We start from the raw sequence: 18875 nt of genomic DNA on the forward strand, positions 1-18875 counted from the left end.
TAACATTAAATATATTATTTATTTATTTCAAACCCAATGAAATTGTTGTTATCTCTCTTTTAGCTGAAATATGTACTAGATTTGTACTAGTTAATATGTCATTTTCCCCAATATACATGTTAGTATAATATAAAAGAAAGAAACATGATATAAATTGCACATTACATGTATGTAGCGAATGCACCAGCCCGGCCATCTGGTAAGGAAATGTCTCCTTGTGTTGTTATTTATTCTTTGTAGCTTCTCTTTATTTACCAATGAGCTTATGTCATTATTTTGTCTTGTACAAACAAATAGATGTTATTTTTAAAAGAAACATGAATGTTTCAGTCTGTATGTATCCCTATTGAAATTTGACACTTATATATTGTGAGAGTAGGCACTCTCATAAAATTACAGAACATTGACAATAGGATTTTAAGATAAGTAAAAACATTTAATGACTGATTTTGCTGTTATTTTTTTTTATAATCACCATATTGCAGTAAGGGCTTAATTCTTGCACATTTTTGTTTAATCTTAACCCTGTTTTGGTCATTCCCCATGTGGATTGGGCATGGCATTAGTGCTGTTTGCAATATGTAAATTCCTTTCTTTGTCTACTCCCCAACATTACAATACTTTTAAACACATTTATAAAATTTTCATTAAATAAGCATTATTCTGGAGGCATGCTGCTTTAACATTTTCAATTTCTGCAGAATCTATACATTTAATATATTATTTTGTGGAAAGTTATTAAAAATTGAATTTGTGGCAGTCAAGGCTGTGAATCGAAATGGTATTTATTTAGGAAGCTATTTTCTATGAAAATATGAACTTTCATCAGAAATGATGATTTAAATGAGTGTTTTTTTTCACCAAAAGCATAATTATAATTACTTTTTTGTCAGCAATCATAGTTTGTGTGCATTATTTGTTTATTTTTCAAATGCATGTCCTTTGCATACATACCTTTGTTTGAGAATGCAATATTTGTATTAAACTGATATGATTATATGTATTTTGTCGGTATGTGTGCATTATAGAAACCTTATGTTATATTTATTTTTGTAGGTAGTTGCATTTGTGGATGATGTTTTTAAATTTAGTATTTTGATATCATGATTGATTTCAATTTTATAAGTTTTAGGTGATTGTCTGATCATCAAGCAATACATTAAGTCGACCTAGAATCTACCTGATAATTTTTTAAATTCCATAGAAATCGTATCTGTTTATATGGTTTTTTATATGCCCGAAAGAATTTCGGACATATTATGTAATACCCCCTGGCGTCCGTCCGTCTGTCCGTCCGTCTGTCTGTCCGTCCGTTAGCAATTTGGTTCCCGGAGCATAACTTAAGTTCCATTTGGCCCACAATATTCAAACTTCATAGGATGATTGTCCATATTGGGTAGAAGACCCCTATTGATTTTGGGGTCATAAGGTCAAAGGTCAAGGCCACTATGACCTTAAAACTGAAAACGTTAGCAATTTGGTTTCTGGAGCATAACTTAAGTTCCATTTGGCCCACAATATTCAAACTTCATAGGATGATTGTCCATATTGGGTAGAAGACCCCTATTGATTTTGGGGTCATAAGGTCAAAGGTCAAGGTCACTATGACCTTAAAACTGAAAACAGTTTCCGGAGTATAACGTAAGTTCCATTTGGCCCACAGTGTTCAAACTTCATAGGATGATTGTCCATATTTGGTAGAAGACCCCTATTGATTTTGGGGTCACAAGGTCAAAGGTCAAGGTCACTATTACTTAGAAATTGAAAACAGTTTCTTGAGCATAACTTTAGTTCCATTTAGCCCACAATATTCAAACTTCATAGGATGATTGTCCATATTGGGTAGAAGACCCCTTTTGATTTCGGGGTCACAAGGTCAAGGTCACTATTACCTTAAAACTTGAAACAGTTTTCGGAATATAACTTAAGTATCATTTGGCCTACTTTGTTTAAACTTCATAGTATGATTGTCCATATTGGGTAAAAGACCCCTAATGATTTTGGGGTCACAAGGTCAAAGGTCAAGGTCACTTTTACCTTAGAATTGAAAACAGTTCCTGGGACATAACTTAAAGTTCCATTTGGAGCACAATATTGAAACTTCAAAGGAGGATTGTTATTTGAAGGAGGTAATACTTTATTTTAGTCCCATGTCTTACAAATGCTTCATCTTTACTAAAAAAAACACTTTCGGGCATATAGTGCTTCGCCTAAAGGTGCTCTTGTTAAAACATGGTTAAGATTCAATTGTATCATCCCTTAATTGGAAACAATTTGGTAGTACTTAGTGCACTTTCTAGAACAATAATTGTTATGAACTTAATTATTATAGGTTAAACAGGTAAAGTAAATATACCAAATATAAGTAATAAGCAAAATATGAACGTATATTGTCATTTCTCAGAAAGGTTTCTAACATTTACGTATTTTGCATAATAAACATTCTTACAAATAATTCTTAGCTGAACTTCATCGTTTCGTGTAAAATAGCATACATTTATACTAAAGTTAAAAGACTAAATGTACTAACACCAGACATCGAGTATTTACACAAAGAGTCTGATATTCTTACAGGCTTAGTCTAATATGCCGCTACATCTGTAGGCTCTTACAACCAAATACCATAAATTATTTTCCAGCAACATGTTTTAGCAACATTCCTGTGGTACATACAAACATTGAAGAAGACAGTGAGGCCGTGAGAAACCAGTTTAGCCAATTCCTGGCCAAGTTAACTGTGGCAATGTCGGAAAAAAGAGAGCAAGAGGAACTTAGTATCATGAACCATCGATAAAAACAATTAAACTATTCTGTGATAATTCTTGTGTCTTTGTAAACTTATTTATTTTCTTATGAAAAATTTTGATCTGTAGTTCTAATTAATTCAGATTCACTTTAAATTACTTTGAGTATTGTTGAATAAACGTTTGTTCTAGTGGTGTATTCAAAACTGATTTTTTTTAGAAATGGAACCTGGATGGTTACTATGCCAAGGCGGCATAGGTCAAAGTCATAAATGATGTAAAAAAAATGCTGCTGTAAAATTGGATCTCACCACACCAGATGTTGTTTCGCTTATTTTTTTCAAATAGAATATACAAGTTATTGTTAGGAACTGGTGTTTTAAGGGAAAACATTATTAACAACATATTATTGATAACCGTAAGATCAACATTTTCTTTTCATGTTAATATTGTTTATATGTTAAAAGATTTGAATACATTCTAAATAAAAGTGGATTATGTTTGAAATGGGGCTACACTTTTATAAAATATGTTAATAAAATAATGAAAATGGAGACACTTAAATTATGTGTTCCCCTGAAGGCTAGCACGAACGAAAATACACAAGGCAATATAATATATACATGTACTCGTATAACTTGTCAAACATGGATGAAATCTTTTTGTCCTATCCCGGAAATTTCTGTGTATTGATGTCTGTTGAAAAAAGTTTTTTTTCCTAAATCCCTAAGAGTGCAAGATTGGATAAAGAAAGTTCAATTGGAAACCTTCACTGACAAAACAGACTGTATCAATAACAATATCAACAATAAACCATACTTGTCTGAAACCTTGTAAAAAACTTGTGTGTTTTAATATGATGTCATTTTATCACTGGTGAAGCACCGTTATGGTTTCATCCAATCAACTAACGGACACAGCCAGCATTTTAATCATCGTATTGACTCGTTGATACCGTAGAATTTTGTAATTTTAGATGAGCTTCCGAACAATGTGGAAATACATGGCATCTTGCCATACAACTTTCTTCTTACCATAGCATATTTGCTTCCAGTTTCACAACGAGGAACGTTTAACAAAAAACTTCCATCATGTTTTTTTTAAATAGATGAAGCAAAACCTTCGGCCACTCAACTAAACCAGAATCCGAAATATTTAACAGTCTGGCCGAGTGGTTAACGCGTCGGATTAGTAATCTAAGGATTGCTGGCCGCATTGGTTCAGAGCCCGTTAGGGGCAAGCTGTTGTTTCCTTGAGCAAGAAACTTTACACTCATTAATTGCTTAGTATTGGTTGGTTCCAGGAACATATTCGAGTAACAGAGTGATATTCAATAAGATTATAGCTTCGAACACAATCAAACTAAAATATATTCGTATAAATTAAACTAAGTGATTAACTATTCAAAGTAAAAATTATGTTTGGAACATATTAGAACCGTATATCCATAATTATTTTGAAGAGTAGGAAAATCTAAATATAGCGTCCATGATGATAAATAAAATAACAATATTGCAATGTTCTGAAAAAAAAGAACAAAAAAAAGAACAAAAAAAACCGGTCAATTTGACTCAAGTCGGATCATGCACAATACAAAAAATATGATTTTCAAGACGAGTATATATTTCTATATTACTACATACTATATTTTGTAAGAAATTCAAATTTTATGTTTTAAGGTTTTGGGCCGCAGTGGAATTCTTTTAGTTAACGAGCTATAATTAACTTAGCGTCGGTTATTCATAATCATCTCGGAGTTACTACGGATTGAAAAAAATATTTCTACCACGTGACATTGGTGGAAACGATTGCATTAATTTGACATCTGCCGAAAAATAGTCAATTTGGTGATGTTATGATCGAAAAGTGTTAAAATACACACACGCGCGCGCGCGCGACACACATACATTGTATATACGCACACACTTTACACACGCACGCATAAATGCAATCAAATCCAAAATAATGTCAACAGGTATATATGTTCTTTTGGTGTCTATATGTTCTTTTGGTGTCTAAAAACAGTTTGTAAATAAATAATGTAGTTTTTTTTTAATATATTTCGATCTTTTGTTAATTTTCTTCAGTTTTTTTATACAATACCGTTAAAAATCTATTGTAAATGGCTGTCACAATAAGCATGAGTAACGTTATCATACGGTATACCAATTTATTATAAGGCCAACACAATTTTTAATTACTTAAGCTAAAAGTTAACACACCTCGCCGAATAAGATTGTTAATTTATTCATTATTTACTATGTTAACAAATGGTAAAATAGCCAATCTTGTATTTAAGCTAAACTTTATATTGATGTGTAAGATAAATACATATAAACGTGTTATCTATGGTACACACAGATACTGGTCAATATAAATTTATGTTGTTAAACTGGAGTTCAAAATGTAGTTCATGGGGTTACTTCCCTTATAAAAACTGCATCTGAAGTGCATAAAGATTTTACATCGGTATAACTTATCAAAGAATTTGAATGATTTACCGGATTATTTATAATTTATATTAGGCTATAGCAGGTGAGTTTGTGTTATTGAATTAATTGATCACAAATTAATACACTTTAGCACTACTTTTTCGAACGTGGCTAATTACTTTGTATTTTTTTAGGATTAAACAAAAAGGGAGGCTACCTTGTAAATATTGTATAGGATATGATGGTTCAGCATAATAAAACATATTGTTGCGCGCTGTCTTTAAAAGATGACATGACTGTCTCGGTCAACTAACATATCATGTATAATGTTTATTGAAATAATTACTGTTTAAAGATATATTATCATCGAATTCGATATTAGAAATAATTGTTAATTGCTACACAGTCTCTTTATTAAAAATAAACATATAGAAGATACGTTATGTTTTAAGTTCTACACACTATAGGTAGTTACAAGATGAACATATTGTAAGGCCATTAAAAACTGGCTGTCTTTGTAAGAAAGTACAAATTTAACATGTCCCATAATAGGGAACGCAGCTTCTCACACATAGTTTGTTCATTCTTTTATTCAAATTAGACATATTCAATAAGATTTTCATAGATTTCAATAAATTTCTGTGAGTTAAATATGTTACTCGAGATTGAGCAGAGTATATCTACATGTCGACCAGTGATATTCATTGCATTCATTCATACACTCATTTTTTCATTATAGACATCTACATTTGTAATATATGGTTCATCACCTAGCGTTTCGACTCAGTTAATTTACACACATTCAAAGTTCATATAAAGATGTAAAAGTAGATACAAAGATAATTAATAAAGGTGCATTATATATGCCTTAAAAATCAATATCTTAAATTCTTTAAAAGGGTTAAACGTGTTTAAAAATGTTATTGTGAAAAAAGCATTTTTCGGGGGACGTAATATATGGACCTTTAATTGATGCGGTAAATAAACCGTATTAAAGACCCAAAGTATATCGTGGACATGTAAATTTAAGACCTGTGTTTTCTTGCTATGTGACAGGCTGGCATCTTTGGTGCAGCTGCCATTGAAAATCGCGATATTGATTCCATGCAATATCAATTGACAATTTAGAATATCGATACTATAATTTGTGACCCATTTCTTCATCACATATGAAAATATCATCCGACTTTGTATAAAGGGGAAAAAGTCTTTTTTCTCCGTTCTCCAGGCCTTGTTTGATTTCAGACGTGTGGCTGTTATATATAACAAGAAGAAAACATACTATCGTTTGGTATAATTCTGTGCTTGCAATGTTTAATTCATGCTTGCATACGCTATGATAACAGTTATAATTACACATATTTATATGTTTAAGTTGTTAAATTTAATATATCGATAGTCAGCTTGCAAGATATCGATATAAAACTTTCCATCAAATTTTCGGTAGCACATTTATTCTAGTCCTTCTGGATCTATGATGTTTTACTGTTGAAGAGTTTGAACTTTCTATTGTTTGTTATAAACACACTAAATAAAACCGAGATTTTTTGACACCATTATTCAGAGGGCTCTCCTCTTTCCAAGAGTTTTACTTTAGGGACATACCTGTTACTCAGGCAGTATGTATTATACCAGACCGCTTTTAATAAAAGATCAGAAGGGTGACATTATTTATACAATGTCATTACATACATTATATTGTCACGTGACAAACCTGACTAAAGGATTACAGGTTTACCTCATTGCACACCAGCTATCGTAAATTTACTGAATTATATGAAGTCAATTTGACAATGTGCAGTGACCTTTGGTTAAATAAGTTAATAATAATCCTTTAATACTCTGTGTATAGTACAAAGAGGTCACATCGTTATTTGGTTAATATAATCGTGTATGCCTTGAGGAGTTTAATACGTTATATTTGAACGTTAATTGTTGGGCCCACCCATTTATCAACTGTATTTTCAGAGATTATTAACAAATAGACACCGTTTGGAAAATATAAGTCGACCTCAAATTTTGGTTAACATAAGTCGGGCATGATCTTTTGGTAAATATACCACTACACCTCAAATTTTGGTTAACATAAGTCGGGCATGATCTTTTGGTAAATATACCACTACCTTTCGTCCCTTATTACTTTGCAAATACGAGTCGACCATCAATTTTTGGCAAATTTAAGTAAACCCTCACCTTTTGTTTAATATCAGTCGACCTTCACAAGTCGAGCCTCACCTAGTAAGTTTTGCAGAGAACCAAAAATATTCTCTTCATATCATTATAGATGTATGATTTTTTTATGCAGCAGGATTTCAGGGCAGTAGACTAGGCTTGCAGATATGACCGAAGTTAAGGTGAAGGATGAAGGTGGAGACACATTGACCATGATCGACTTTGGCAACTTCCGGTCTTCTTTATTTGGCCGGACAATCGAATACATCCGCGATGTGAACAAACATTTGAATGATTTCCAGTTTAAAGACGACGATGTTCTTCTATGTTCTTATCCAAAAGCAGGTAAGTAAGCAAATAAAGTTTCTGCAAAAAAAGTAATAATAAACATTATCTTGCCTAACCAGCTATACCTTACGGAAGTCTTGAGTTTAGGATGAGATTTCCGACTTTACCGATGACGTTATTTTCATATAAAGCTGCACGCCTCCAGATGAGCCAACATTTTTCAAGAAAATTAATATTGAGAAAAATCAATATTGAGAAAAAGGCACTAAACTTTTAAGAAAGGTAAAAACATTCAAGATCCAAGTTGTATTGTACATGTTATGTGCTGCAGTATTTTATCACCACAATTCTACTGCGTTCATTACGCAGTAAGGGCTGTTTTTGCGTATGTTGACCACTTTTTGGTAATTTTCGTGGATTGTAAGTGCCGATTGCAATATATATATTTCTCACAATATTTAACTTTTAAATACATTTCCAAAATTTTCATGAAAATTAACATTGATCTGGAGGCATGCTGCAAAGCTAAGAATTATATATGACAAGTATTGAATATTCTCTTTTTCCTGTCATTTTGATTTTCCTCGCTTATACTAAAGATAATTATGTTGTTTCATTTCTTTCTTTATAGGCTGTACATGGACTTACGAAATACTAACAATGCTGATGAAAGGGAAGCCAGAAGGTCCAGCAGAAAGTAAAATGTTCTCAATGATTGAAGCGACATCCGCAGACGATATTAACAAAATTCAGTCACCTAGATTATTAAACACGCATCTACCTTATAGAAGGTAAGCTAAATGGAAAAAATAAGGTTCATTTAACAAAAGAATTGAGCTGCATCACGACAAAACCAACGTAATGCGTTTTCGACCAGTATGGAATTCAGACCAGCCTTTGCGTCCGCGCAGTCTGATCAGGATTCATGCTGTTCATTTACCAACTCTATTACAAGTAGAGAAACTGATAGCGAACAGCATGGATCCTGATCAGACTGCGCGGTCGCAAACCCATTATGTTGGTTTTGTCGTGACGCGGCTCATTTTATTTTATTAACCCAGGTTTGCATGTAAAATGAATTGAGATTGAAAAGTTCCCATTTCAATCCTTATATTTGGTAAGAAAAAAGTGATTATATTCATGATATTGGTAACAAATAAATGCTACGTTATTAGAATATGTTTGTAAATTATCTGTACGTCTTGAAATATTCAGTTATTTTTTTTAAAATTTGATCTTCATTGTCCATTTTTTTCTAAATTCAGGTGTCTATGAGATCATGTGTTTTGCATTTAAAATTTGTTTGTTTTTTGTTGTTGTTTCTTTTTTTTCTTTTTTCTTTTTTGTTGGGGGGGGGGTGGATGGGTGTTGTAGTGGTTTTGTTGTTGGTTGTGTTTGTTGTTGTAGGTTGTTGTTGTTGTTAACTAATTTTTTCAGAATACCGGCGGACATAAACAACAAAACTGTGAAAATTGTGTTTGTGGTTCGAAATCCAAAGGACGTGGCGGTGTCACTATACAGCATGCTGTACGCGTTCAAACACTACAACTACAGCGGCACATTCAGTAACTGGCTACCCCTGTTCCTGCGCGGTGATCGTAAGTTTATTTATTCAATTCTTTTTTAATCTAAGCTGTCGTGGTATCCCATACCATGTGAAATGCAAAACCATTTAGTAAACACGGTATTATGACGGTACGTACGTGTATGGTACAGATGTAAATACCTAATATATCATATCGGTATAGCAAAATTCTATCAATAATAAAAAAAACACATATTTGGTCCTTAGATCTTTTAAAAGTGATATTAACATAAAGTCCAAGTATAGGAATTTATTTAGAGGAAAAATCGTTGCATCTAAGTGCACTTGGTAGAGCGTATCAAATTTTATAGCACGATTGTCACATGTAGCAATAGAAGACAAAAGTGCGCTTTTCAAAAGCAAGCCCCAGAGACTTTTACATGTGTATTTAAGTTGCCTATAACCGATACATCGTCTATTTTAGTTCCCTATCACCGATAACTTGTATATTTTATTTGCCCAGGACAGCCTATCTTATATATTTAAGTTGTCTATGACCGATATCTTGTGTACTTTAGTTGCCTGAGACCGAAGGCGATATCTTGTGTACTTTATTTGCCCAAGACCGCCTATCTTGTGTATTTTAGCTGCCTATGACCGATATCTTGTGCATTTTAGTTGCCTTTGACCGCCTTTCCTATGTATTAAAGTTGCTTATTATCAATATCTTAGTATTTTAGTTGCCTTTAACCGCTCTTATGTATTTTATTTGCTTTGTGTATTTTATTTGCCGATAACCGCTATCTTGTGTATTTTATTTGCCTTGTGTGTATTTTAGTTGCCTATGACCGATATTTGAGATATTTGAAGGACTGGGAGGATGTACTAAAAGCTAATAAACATAACATGTTGGTGCTGTATTTCGAGGAATTAAAAAAGGTACTGAAACACTTACCTTTGGTTGGTTTATAATATATTTCGGCGTCCATAATATTTAAGTACCAGGATGCAATCTTTAATCACCCGTTTAAAAAACGGGTCGTATTATAGTTTCCCCCGGCGGACAGGCGGCTGGGCGGACGGCGTCCAATTTTTGTCAGAAGTATATCTCCTACACCCATGGAGAAATTTTAATTAAACTTCATAGAACTGTTCACCACTATGAGGAGCTTTGTAGCGCGCATAAACCGGGGTTCTAGGTCATAGGTTAAGGTCACACTTAGAGATCATTGAAAAACGCATTTCCGGAACAAAACGTCTACATGCATAAAAGGATTTCAATATAACATGGCACGAATGTTCGACATTGTGAGGCGGAGTGTGGTGTGTTAAATTAAGGTCCCTTCGGCCAAGGTCAAAGTTCTGATAAAAATATCAAAATGTGTATTCGGACCAGTGAGTCATCATTTAGTGAGGGATTGAAACTCGAATGGTCATTATCATAACTACTGGTGTGAAACATGTAATTTAAGTTAATATTTGCAAGGTCAAGGTCACTAGAGATGATAAAATATCCAGACATTTTTCGGATCTTTCCGCATATCTATAAAGCCCACATCTCTGTCAAAATGTTGTGACGGGCGTATTTTGCGACAATTTTGCCCTTGTAAATTAATAGTTAACTGATGAATTCTTTTTATAGGTTAACTACAGAAGTTTCAGATACAATGTATATTATGTCTATTTCCAGATTTTCTATATACTCTTGACAGAATAGAATACATGTATTCTTTTATTTCCAATCATGAGCCATTGCTGGTAAAGAGTCTGATTATCACAAGTAATATCATACATGACCAAACATGTTTAACAAGAGTAAAAATTACAATGTATACTGTACAAGTATAATGAATCTGTTGATATGCATCATTTTGATACTTTTGCTCATTTTATTAGAGTATTGCTGATTTTAATTAATTTTTGATATTACTGACTGTGTCACATCTGAGCACAGGTTATAATTAAAGCAGGGCCTTCAAATATAATTTCTATTTAAAAGACACTGTTTAAAGTGAAAGTGGATACATGTGTAGTTCAATCTTGTACAAAAAGAAATGAGCCGCGTCACGACAAAACCAACATAATGGGTTTGCGACCAGAAAGGATCAAGACCAGCCTGCGCACCCGCGCAGTCTGGTCAGGATCCATGCTGTTCGCTATCAGTTTCTTTAATTGTAATAGAGTTCGTAAGCGAACACCATGGATCCTGATCAGACTGCGCAGATGCGCAGGCTGGTGTGGATCCAGGCTGGTCGCAAACCCACTCTGTTGGTTTTGTCGTGACGCGGCTCAAATGTGATTTGGAATCAATTTGTGTTTCTTTGAATGCATGGGTATATATACTTCGATAGAATGACTTTTTGATTTGTTTTTGACATAATCATAACATGAGTTATATTTCTTTGACATTTGAATATCATTTATTCAAGCTTAGTTTCTTAAGATCGCAGTTACGACCGTCTTGGTTGATAAAACGGCACCCTGGTTAATATGCTATACATTTATATTTCATCTGCATATATAATTAATTTACTTTAACCTGTAGATTATTTATATATATATATGTCATATGCATACACTTATTGTGCATTTACTTAATTAAATAGAATGAAATTAAAATGCAATATTATAAAATAAAACAGTGGTTCATTTATTTTACAGGATACATTGACAGGGGTAAGGAAACTTGCAGAATTTCTAGGAGTTCACCATAGTGACGAACTGTTACAGGAAATTTCAGATAAATGTCAGTTCCAGCATATGAAGGAGCGATATTCCAAGAGCATGCTGGGACCCAGTCTGTATAAACCGGAAGTTAAATACGGATTTATGAGAAAGGGTAAGTTTAAATTATAGTTCAAAAATATTACACAAATGTAGTTGAATTTGATAATATTAGGTAAAAGCTTGAGAGTTACTTATATATATTCAAATTCTTATTAAGAAATTTTCTGACTTATGAAACATTTTTACTTTTCACAAACCATATGTTTTTAAACCAAGACCGTTTAAGTAATAAAGTTTCTGTTCTGTTAACGATTGTCTACCAGTAAATAGTATTTTTATAGTAATTTTTCCCGAATTGTTTCAGTGCCAGCCTGCCAGGTGTGAATTACAATCGCTCCTTTCTTTTAAAAAAGTAACAAATCAATTGCATCAACTTTGGCAAAATAAGGTTTTAATAGGGAAAGTCATTATATACTATTTATTTCCAAAGTAACGAATCTGGAACCATACGATACCAGTAATTTTTTTTCAACAAGAAAATTGTTGAATGTAAAAGAGATAGTCTGAAGAAATTTTGACAGGTTATGTGGCCGTATTAAAACGGTTGTTTACATTATATAACCCAAGCCGCTAGGCGTGGGTTATATTGTAAATAACTATTTATATACGGCCATATAACCTGTTGGAAATCATTTTAAAGAATTTGTAATACAGCAAACTTCCTTTTTAGAGAAAAAGGTGTGTTTCTTCTTAAATTGAGATCAGTCTTTTATATTAACGTCACGATTTTACCAATGAAAAGCGACGTAAAATACAAACGGGAAATATTATGAGAATAGTATGTTGAGTTACTCATATTTTTTGAACATGTATATGATTTCAGGGCAAGTAGGTAACTGGAAGGATTGGTTTACAGTTGCCCAGAGTGAGGAGGTAGATAGAATGGTATCTGAAGAAATGAAAGACTCAAATTTCAAGTTAATCTATCAGTTGTGACACCACGTGCACGTAATCATAAAATCATCCATTGTGTAGATCTTTATATACTTGTTTTTAGTACTGTTACTTTTTTTGTTAGAACTATTAATTATCAGGAAAATGTAATTTTGCAAACAGAGAGATTATATTTGCTATGATACTACATGGAACATATTTGTTGTTATTAATGCAAACATTTTCATTAATGATTTTGCGCATTCCTATTGCAGAAAAAATAAAATCATTTTCTGACAAAAAGCAAAACAACTACAAACCTAATCCAACATTTGATTTGAAATAAATTTAACTAAAATCAACGATTAGCACACAACAAAAAATAATAATACTATTCTTATGCTCTAACAACGCAAATGTATGGCCCTTTCGGATATGTATACCGGTACCGTTGGCCTAGTGGTTAAGGCGTCCGCCTTCGGATCGGGAGGTCGAAGGTTCGAGCCCCACGGGGAGCGTTAATTGAAGGATGAATGTTTCTCGTGGGACTCGTTCCGAAATGGCCGCTTCGTGAGCCGCGAGGTAGTTAAAATGAATGGCAACCGATTTCTATCCGCCTGGCGCCTGGCATAGTGATAGGAATTGGGAGGTACATGGTATGCAAGCAAAAGGTGTCTCATAAGTCAAAATGGCTGGCCCTTTCAGTAGGGGTGGCACTATAATAAACAAGACCTTTACCTTTACCTTTACCTTATATGATTATGAATAATTGGCGAGGTGTTCAGAATGATTTTCTTATTGGTTAATGCCAATACTTCTTCTGAAATTTGTCAGGATGCAAGCGTACAAAAATTGTGATAACACGAAATGACTAACGTCCTAAAAGGTTCGAATGGCAGAGGTGTTATCAAAATTATACGCTTTGCACCCAGTTGACAAACAAAGTTTCCTGGTACCGTTCGTGGATAATTTCATGCACAGACCAGTGCCTTTTCACTACATTTGTGTTACATGGGCCCTATAATGGATCATTCCCATTTCAAGTAGCCCCCTTCAAATGCCAAAATACCAACTTCACATCTGTTATAAATGACAATTTCACAGTCGTACATATCTTCGATTGCTGCCACAAAATTGTTTTAAACAACGCCATCTCAAAGTACATGTGTATACTTAACCTAAAATATTCCAAGTTGATGAACTCATAGTTATTTTAACATTTTTGTTGAAATATTTCGCGTTAATGTTTTATCTTTAACAAATAAAGATAAATCATTAATGATGTAAATTGTTGGGGTTTTTTTTCACAATTAAGATTAAAATCTGACTTGTTCCTTCACAATTGTAAATTAAAAAACGCTTAAACTTCACAACTACAAGAAAAAATGCACTTGTCTCGACAAATAAGAAAGACATCGATCCCTTCACAATATAGGGGGAACCAGTCCTCCGAACAACTTACATTTTAGTTGAGTAATCAACATTGCTTAAGTTGTGGCGTCACATTTACAAATAAAATATTTCAAAGTCGTGGGATTCAAACTACTGTGGCGACAGACAGGCGGAGCACTGCATAAACGTACTGAAACTGCCACGTTGTAATACATTATAATTATATTATTCCTATTGAGTTTTTATTTTATTCGTATTTTGCTTTTTAAAGCTGCATGCCTCCAGATGAGCAAACAATATTTCAAGAATATCAAACTTGAGAAAAATATACTTAAATTTTGAGAAAAGTAAGAAGATTCGATATTCTTTAAATATTTGTACATTTTATATGCGAATAATAACTTAATTTGTCGTATTTCAACACATTTCTACTTTGATACTAACGCAGTAAGCGCTAATTTTTGCATATTTTGACCTCTTTTCCTTGGTAATTTATGTGGATTGTAAGTGCTCCTGTGAAATGTGTAAATTACTTTATTTTGTTAACTTCACAAAGTTTTACTTTAAATATAATTTACAAAATTTTGATGACAAATAAGTATCAATTTGGAGGCATGCTGCTAAACAACATGGTGGTAGATAACCTGAATCTGTCTCAACTTGATAAAAGAAGACAACCCGATAAATAAATATTACCTTGAAGGAATACTATCCTAACAGTAACGAACGTCGAAACGTTTACAACGTCAGCCACGTCTTAATTTCATACACAAATGTGCTTGTATTTGTTTATTAAAAAGTGCGTTTTTTCACTCTCTTACAGTCTCAGTTAAAAGTTTCTCGTTTAAAAATACGTTGATATTATTTTATTTCGCTGACCGTTAAAACATTGACCTTGCAAGGTTCATCTAAGGTAAATTTCAGATAAAAAGCGGCGACGAAAATGCCAACTTGACATATTAGTCCTTTTAACATATTCCTTAAGATAAGCTACGGTTGTAAATTACAGTGTTAAAATACATTGTTTTTATGAGTGTAGTGTTACAAGTCCAATGATAAACTTAGATAAAAGGCTCTTTGATAAATACAAAAATAAAAACACGTTAGGTCGAGTTTCATTTATCGGTAAAACACACACACGAACTGCTGTTATATACCGCACGGAAATTTCATTACCATCTGTGACCGAATTAGTTGAGTCACGCGCTCTCCGGATTAATGTGTGTTTACATTTGCGTTCGTCGAAGTATAAAAATGAGAATTGCGAATTAAGATCCGCATAATTATATTTTTTCCGGAGACAATGTTCGCGTGCAGTGCTTTATTCAGTTAAATTCCTTGTAAACCGGAATACGGTTGATTATAATATACTTATAATATATGTGGGGGAAATGTATGCTTTAACTTACAGGCTATATTATACTATATACTAGTGATTGTGTTTTACTATAATATAGGTTACTGTTTTACAGTTATATAATGATATATAGGTTTATGCAAAGTAACAATGTACCGACATAAGAGGTGCTGTTTAAATCTTCGGATTTCTTAATTGTAGTGGCTTAAACTTAAGTTTGTGGAATAAATTCTTGGATAAACTTTGTACAAAAAGTGAAAGTAAAATAGTTTTGAAAAAAATGGCCGGGTTAGAAAGAAAACGTTTGAAGGAAGATAAAGAAAGAGCGTTAAATTGGAAACGTTGGGGTCCCTACCTGTCGGAGCGACAGTGGGGCACGGTGAGAGAAGACTACTCGGAAAATGGGGATTGGTAAGTAACTTGTATGTATATACATGTATACAAGTTATAATAAAGCGACCTTGACCTTCCCTGGTTAAGCTTAATAGATTTACATCTTCAATTGGATCCAGAACTGCAAGTGTTCGTAAATTTATAAATAAGAAAACAGATATTGTATTTAAAGCAATCTACAATACGACTTGTTGTTAAATTTGCTTTTTATTTGATTGATAAAACAGTGAGTGCTAAAAGGCGAGTTAAACAGTTTAAAACTCGGTTGTGTTTACCTACAGCGTATATTGACATTTCAGTGTCCTAGATTAAAGCCTCTTTCACCATGTGTTTGGTACATAACACACAAAAAATATAGTTCAGTGACAAAGAAATGTGTTAATTTGTCAATAACTAGTTTAGTGTTGGCATTTCTGCCATGTCCCTGGATCAACTTGCATGTAAGCTGACATTATTAATCATTTAACTAGTGCGGTTATATGCAGTGGCGGATCTGAAAGCAAACTTTTTGGGGTAGCAGATAGATTTACTGTTCCGCGTTAGTTGACAAGTTAAATAGAGAGAAAGTTAAAGATATTGTCAAATTTAAAATTAGAAAACACTGATAATTGCAACACAGTCTCTTTGTAACTATAAAATAAACATGTTTTGACTTCACACAAAGTAGATACATGTACGTATGCCATGTTTAGAATTTTACACACTATATAGGTCGTCACAATATGAATATATAGTGTCATTAAAAAACTGGATTTTTTTTAGAAAAAGACCAGTTACTTGACCTGTAATATAATAATCCCAGCTTCACATACATAGATTATCAAGTTAGACATACCAATTAAGAATTTTATAGTTTTCAATAAATTTATAAGATTAAAATATTTTACTCAAGGAGGAGCATATAGTTATCTTAAAATAAGGAGGAAAGAAAATAACTACTAATTATCGTCGACTATCAATTGCATTAATGTTATATTTTTACCAGAATTAAAATCTTTTTTGTCAACAATTTTGGCAGTGTACTGAACTTAGACGCTATATTTTGTCTCCTATCAATTATTTTCATCTACAACATATTATGTAAATGATAACATAAAACATATGGTCCAAACGAGTGTGTGAAGAAAACACGTTATCTTACCTGTTAAAATGCTTGCAGTTTCTCAACTTCTATTACATAAATGTTCTGGAATAATGAAAGGTAAAACTATATGTACACCACAGACGAATGTATCTTTCATTGGAATATCTGTGTCGTGAGGATCATATAAACTAACTATCATTAGTCAGGCGACGTGACATTGAGCCAGTATTGCAATTTACTTAGAATCATTGCCGCTGAGTCGATCGATTCTTTACTTCAAAGCTCAAACTTGGAAACAAAGTCTTCATTAATATCCTCTTTCAATAGTCTCTTACTTACTTAGACTTACTTTTTTATATAAATGTCGGCTATTAAGTGCATGCAACAAACATTTTCTTTTTTATCAAAGTAATAACTTTTGTGACGCATTTGCCGAAGTTATTGAAATAACATAATGTAGGAATGTAAACGAATGCATCATTGCTAAAATTAATTATATGTACTGCAAAACTATTTACTAAGTCGTACCCCTCCTCATTAAGACAGCAGCAGACGTACATATAACTACGGTGTTCCGTTGGGGCCATCGTTTCTGAAAACATAGCAGTAAAAGTCCAAAAAACCCTTAATCTGAGAGTTGGCTTTCACAATGTTTTACGTAGTGAACCAAATAAGAATTGGTGGCTTGATACTGTTTCTTAAAAGACACCGGAAGGTCTGATAATACATGTATAATGTAACAAAATCGAATGTTAAAAAAAACGGCAGTTTTTGGTAAATTTTTTATATTAAAAAATGATGTATGTCATATTAAGCGGTTCCCATACATGAATAGACATAAATAAACTATTTGACTTGACTTGTTATTGGACTATCAAATACTATTTGACTTGACTTGTAATTGGACTATAAAATGTATCTCAGCAGTGATACAGTAAATACCCTTGTAGAATGAAGGTAATCAGTTGTGTCACTAACATAACCATGATTTATTCAATTAACAATTGTTTTTGTTGTGTTCCTGTAGTTTTTTGTTGTTTTTAATACTTATATACGTGTTTTGAGATAAAATGTAACATTGATGAATTATATACGATCCGTGTCAGGGTTAAATACAATGTATATACATTTGTATTTATGTGTTTTTATATCTGTGAGCCGTGTTTCTTCACAAGTTATAACTCTGATATGTAATCAAATCTGCAACGTTGCAATTTGTAAGTTTATCAGAACATGTAGATTGGAACAGAATTTCCTTCAAAACAGGAACATGGGTTTAATGTAAAACATCAAAGACCTGACAATTTCGTTATTTGGTTTTACATCTTGTAAATAGAATACACTTTGTCTTCTTTTTTTCAGTAATAAAACCAAGTTGGTTTACATAATATACTAAATTAGGATGTGATATATGTAGTAGCCTGTTTATTAACTCATTAATGAAAAGTAACGCTATTTTTTTATTCACTACAATAAGTCTTGAGGATGGCATATTATTTAACCTAAACCAATGTCCGAGTGTAGATCGCCATTGTCTTATCCGAGGGGATAGCCATCCCATGTCGCCTGTAACTGCGTCGTTCGGAGTATATTTGCCTACACCAAGGAAGAATCTGCAGGCACGATGGTGAACTGCGTTTATCGCTGAGTATTCTCGGGTTCCCCATATTGCTACTCCGTAACTGATCACTGGCCACACAATACTGTCGTATAATTTAGTATAAACTGCATATGGCCAAAAGAAGAAAAGTTCAAACGCATTTTATCCCACATATTATAAAAGACCCTCAGGTGCACACTTTATTCTATACAAATACACAAATACCAT

At 32.9% G+C, this 18875-nt stretch overlaps 2 protein-coding genes across 2 annotated transcripts in view; both read left to right on the plus strand.

Moving 5' to 3' along the window:
• The first annotated feature begins 7423 nt into the window (after positions 1-7423).
• Positions 7424-13004, plus strand: LOC132712981 (amine sulfotransferase-like). The gene is made up of 6 exons (XM_060695422.1): positions 7424-7693; positions 8268-8427; positions 9074-9234; positions 10000-10100; positions 11823-12000; positions 12772-13004. The coding sequence occupies exons 1-6, from the start codon at positions 7516-7518 to the stop codon at positions 12882-12884; spliced, it is 891 nt and encodes a 296-aa protein (XP_060551405.1). The 5' UTR covers positions 7424-7515; the 3' UTR covers positions 12885-13004.
• Positions 13005-15403: 2399 nt separating this feature from the next.
• The window catches only part of LOC132712975 (uncharacterized), a 30097-nt gene continuing 26625 nt past the window's right edge, over positions 15404-18875 (plus strand). The window contains 1 exon segment of the mRNA XM_060695417.1: positions 15404-15981. Within this exon segment, the coding sequence (XP_060551400.1) occupies positions 15851-15981 (131 nt within the window). The 5' untranslated portion in view covers positions 15404-15850.

Source organism: Ruditapes philippinarum, unplaced genomic scaffold (genome assembly GCF_026571515.1).
Source record: "Ruditapes philippinarum isolate M1 unplaced genomic scaffold, ASM2657151v2 ctg2104_1_1_1_1, whole genome shotgun sequence".
Lineage (NCBI taxonomy): Eukaryota > Metazoa > Mollusca > Bivalvia > Venerida > Veneridae > Ruditapes > Ruditapes philippinarum.

Bases quoted from the DNA above. Each gene is read 5' to 3' on its own strand.
- LOC132712981 (XM_060695422.1), top strand. From the start codon at position 7,516: ATGACCGAAGTTAAGGTGAAGGATGAAGGTGGAGACACATTGACCATG. The intron at 7,694-8,267 runs GTAAGTAAGCAA...CTTTCTTTATAG, and splicing joins ATGTTCTTATCCAAAAGCAG to GCTGTACATGGACTTACGAA. The intron at 9,235-9,999 runs GTAAGTTTATTT...TGTGTATTTTAG, and splicing joins CCTGTTCCTGCGCGGTGATC to TTGCCTATGACCGATATTTG.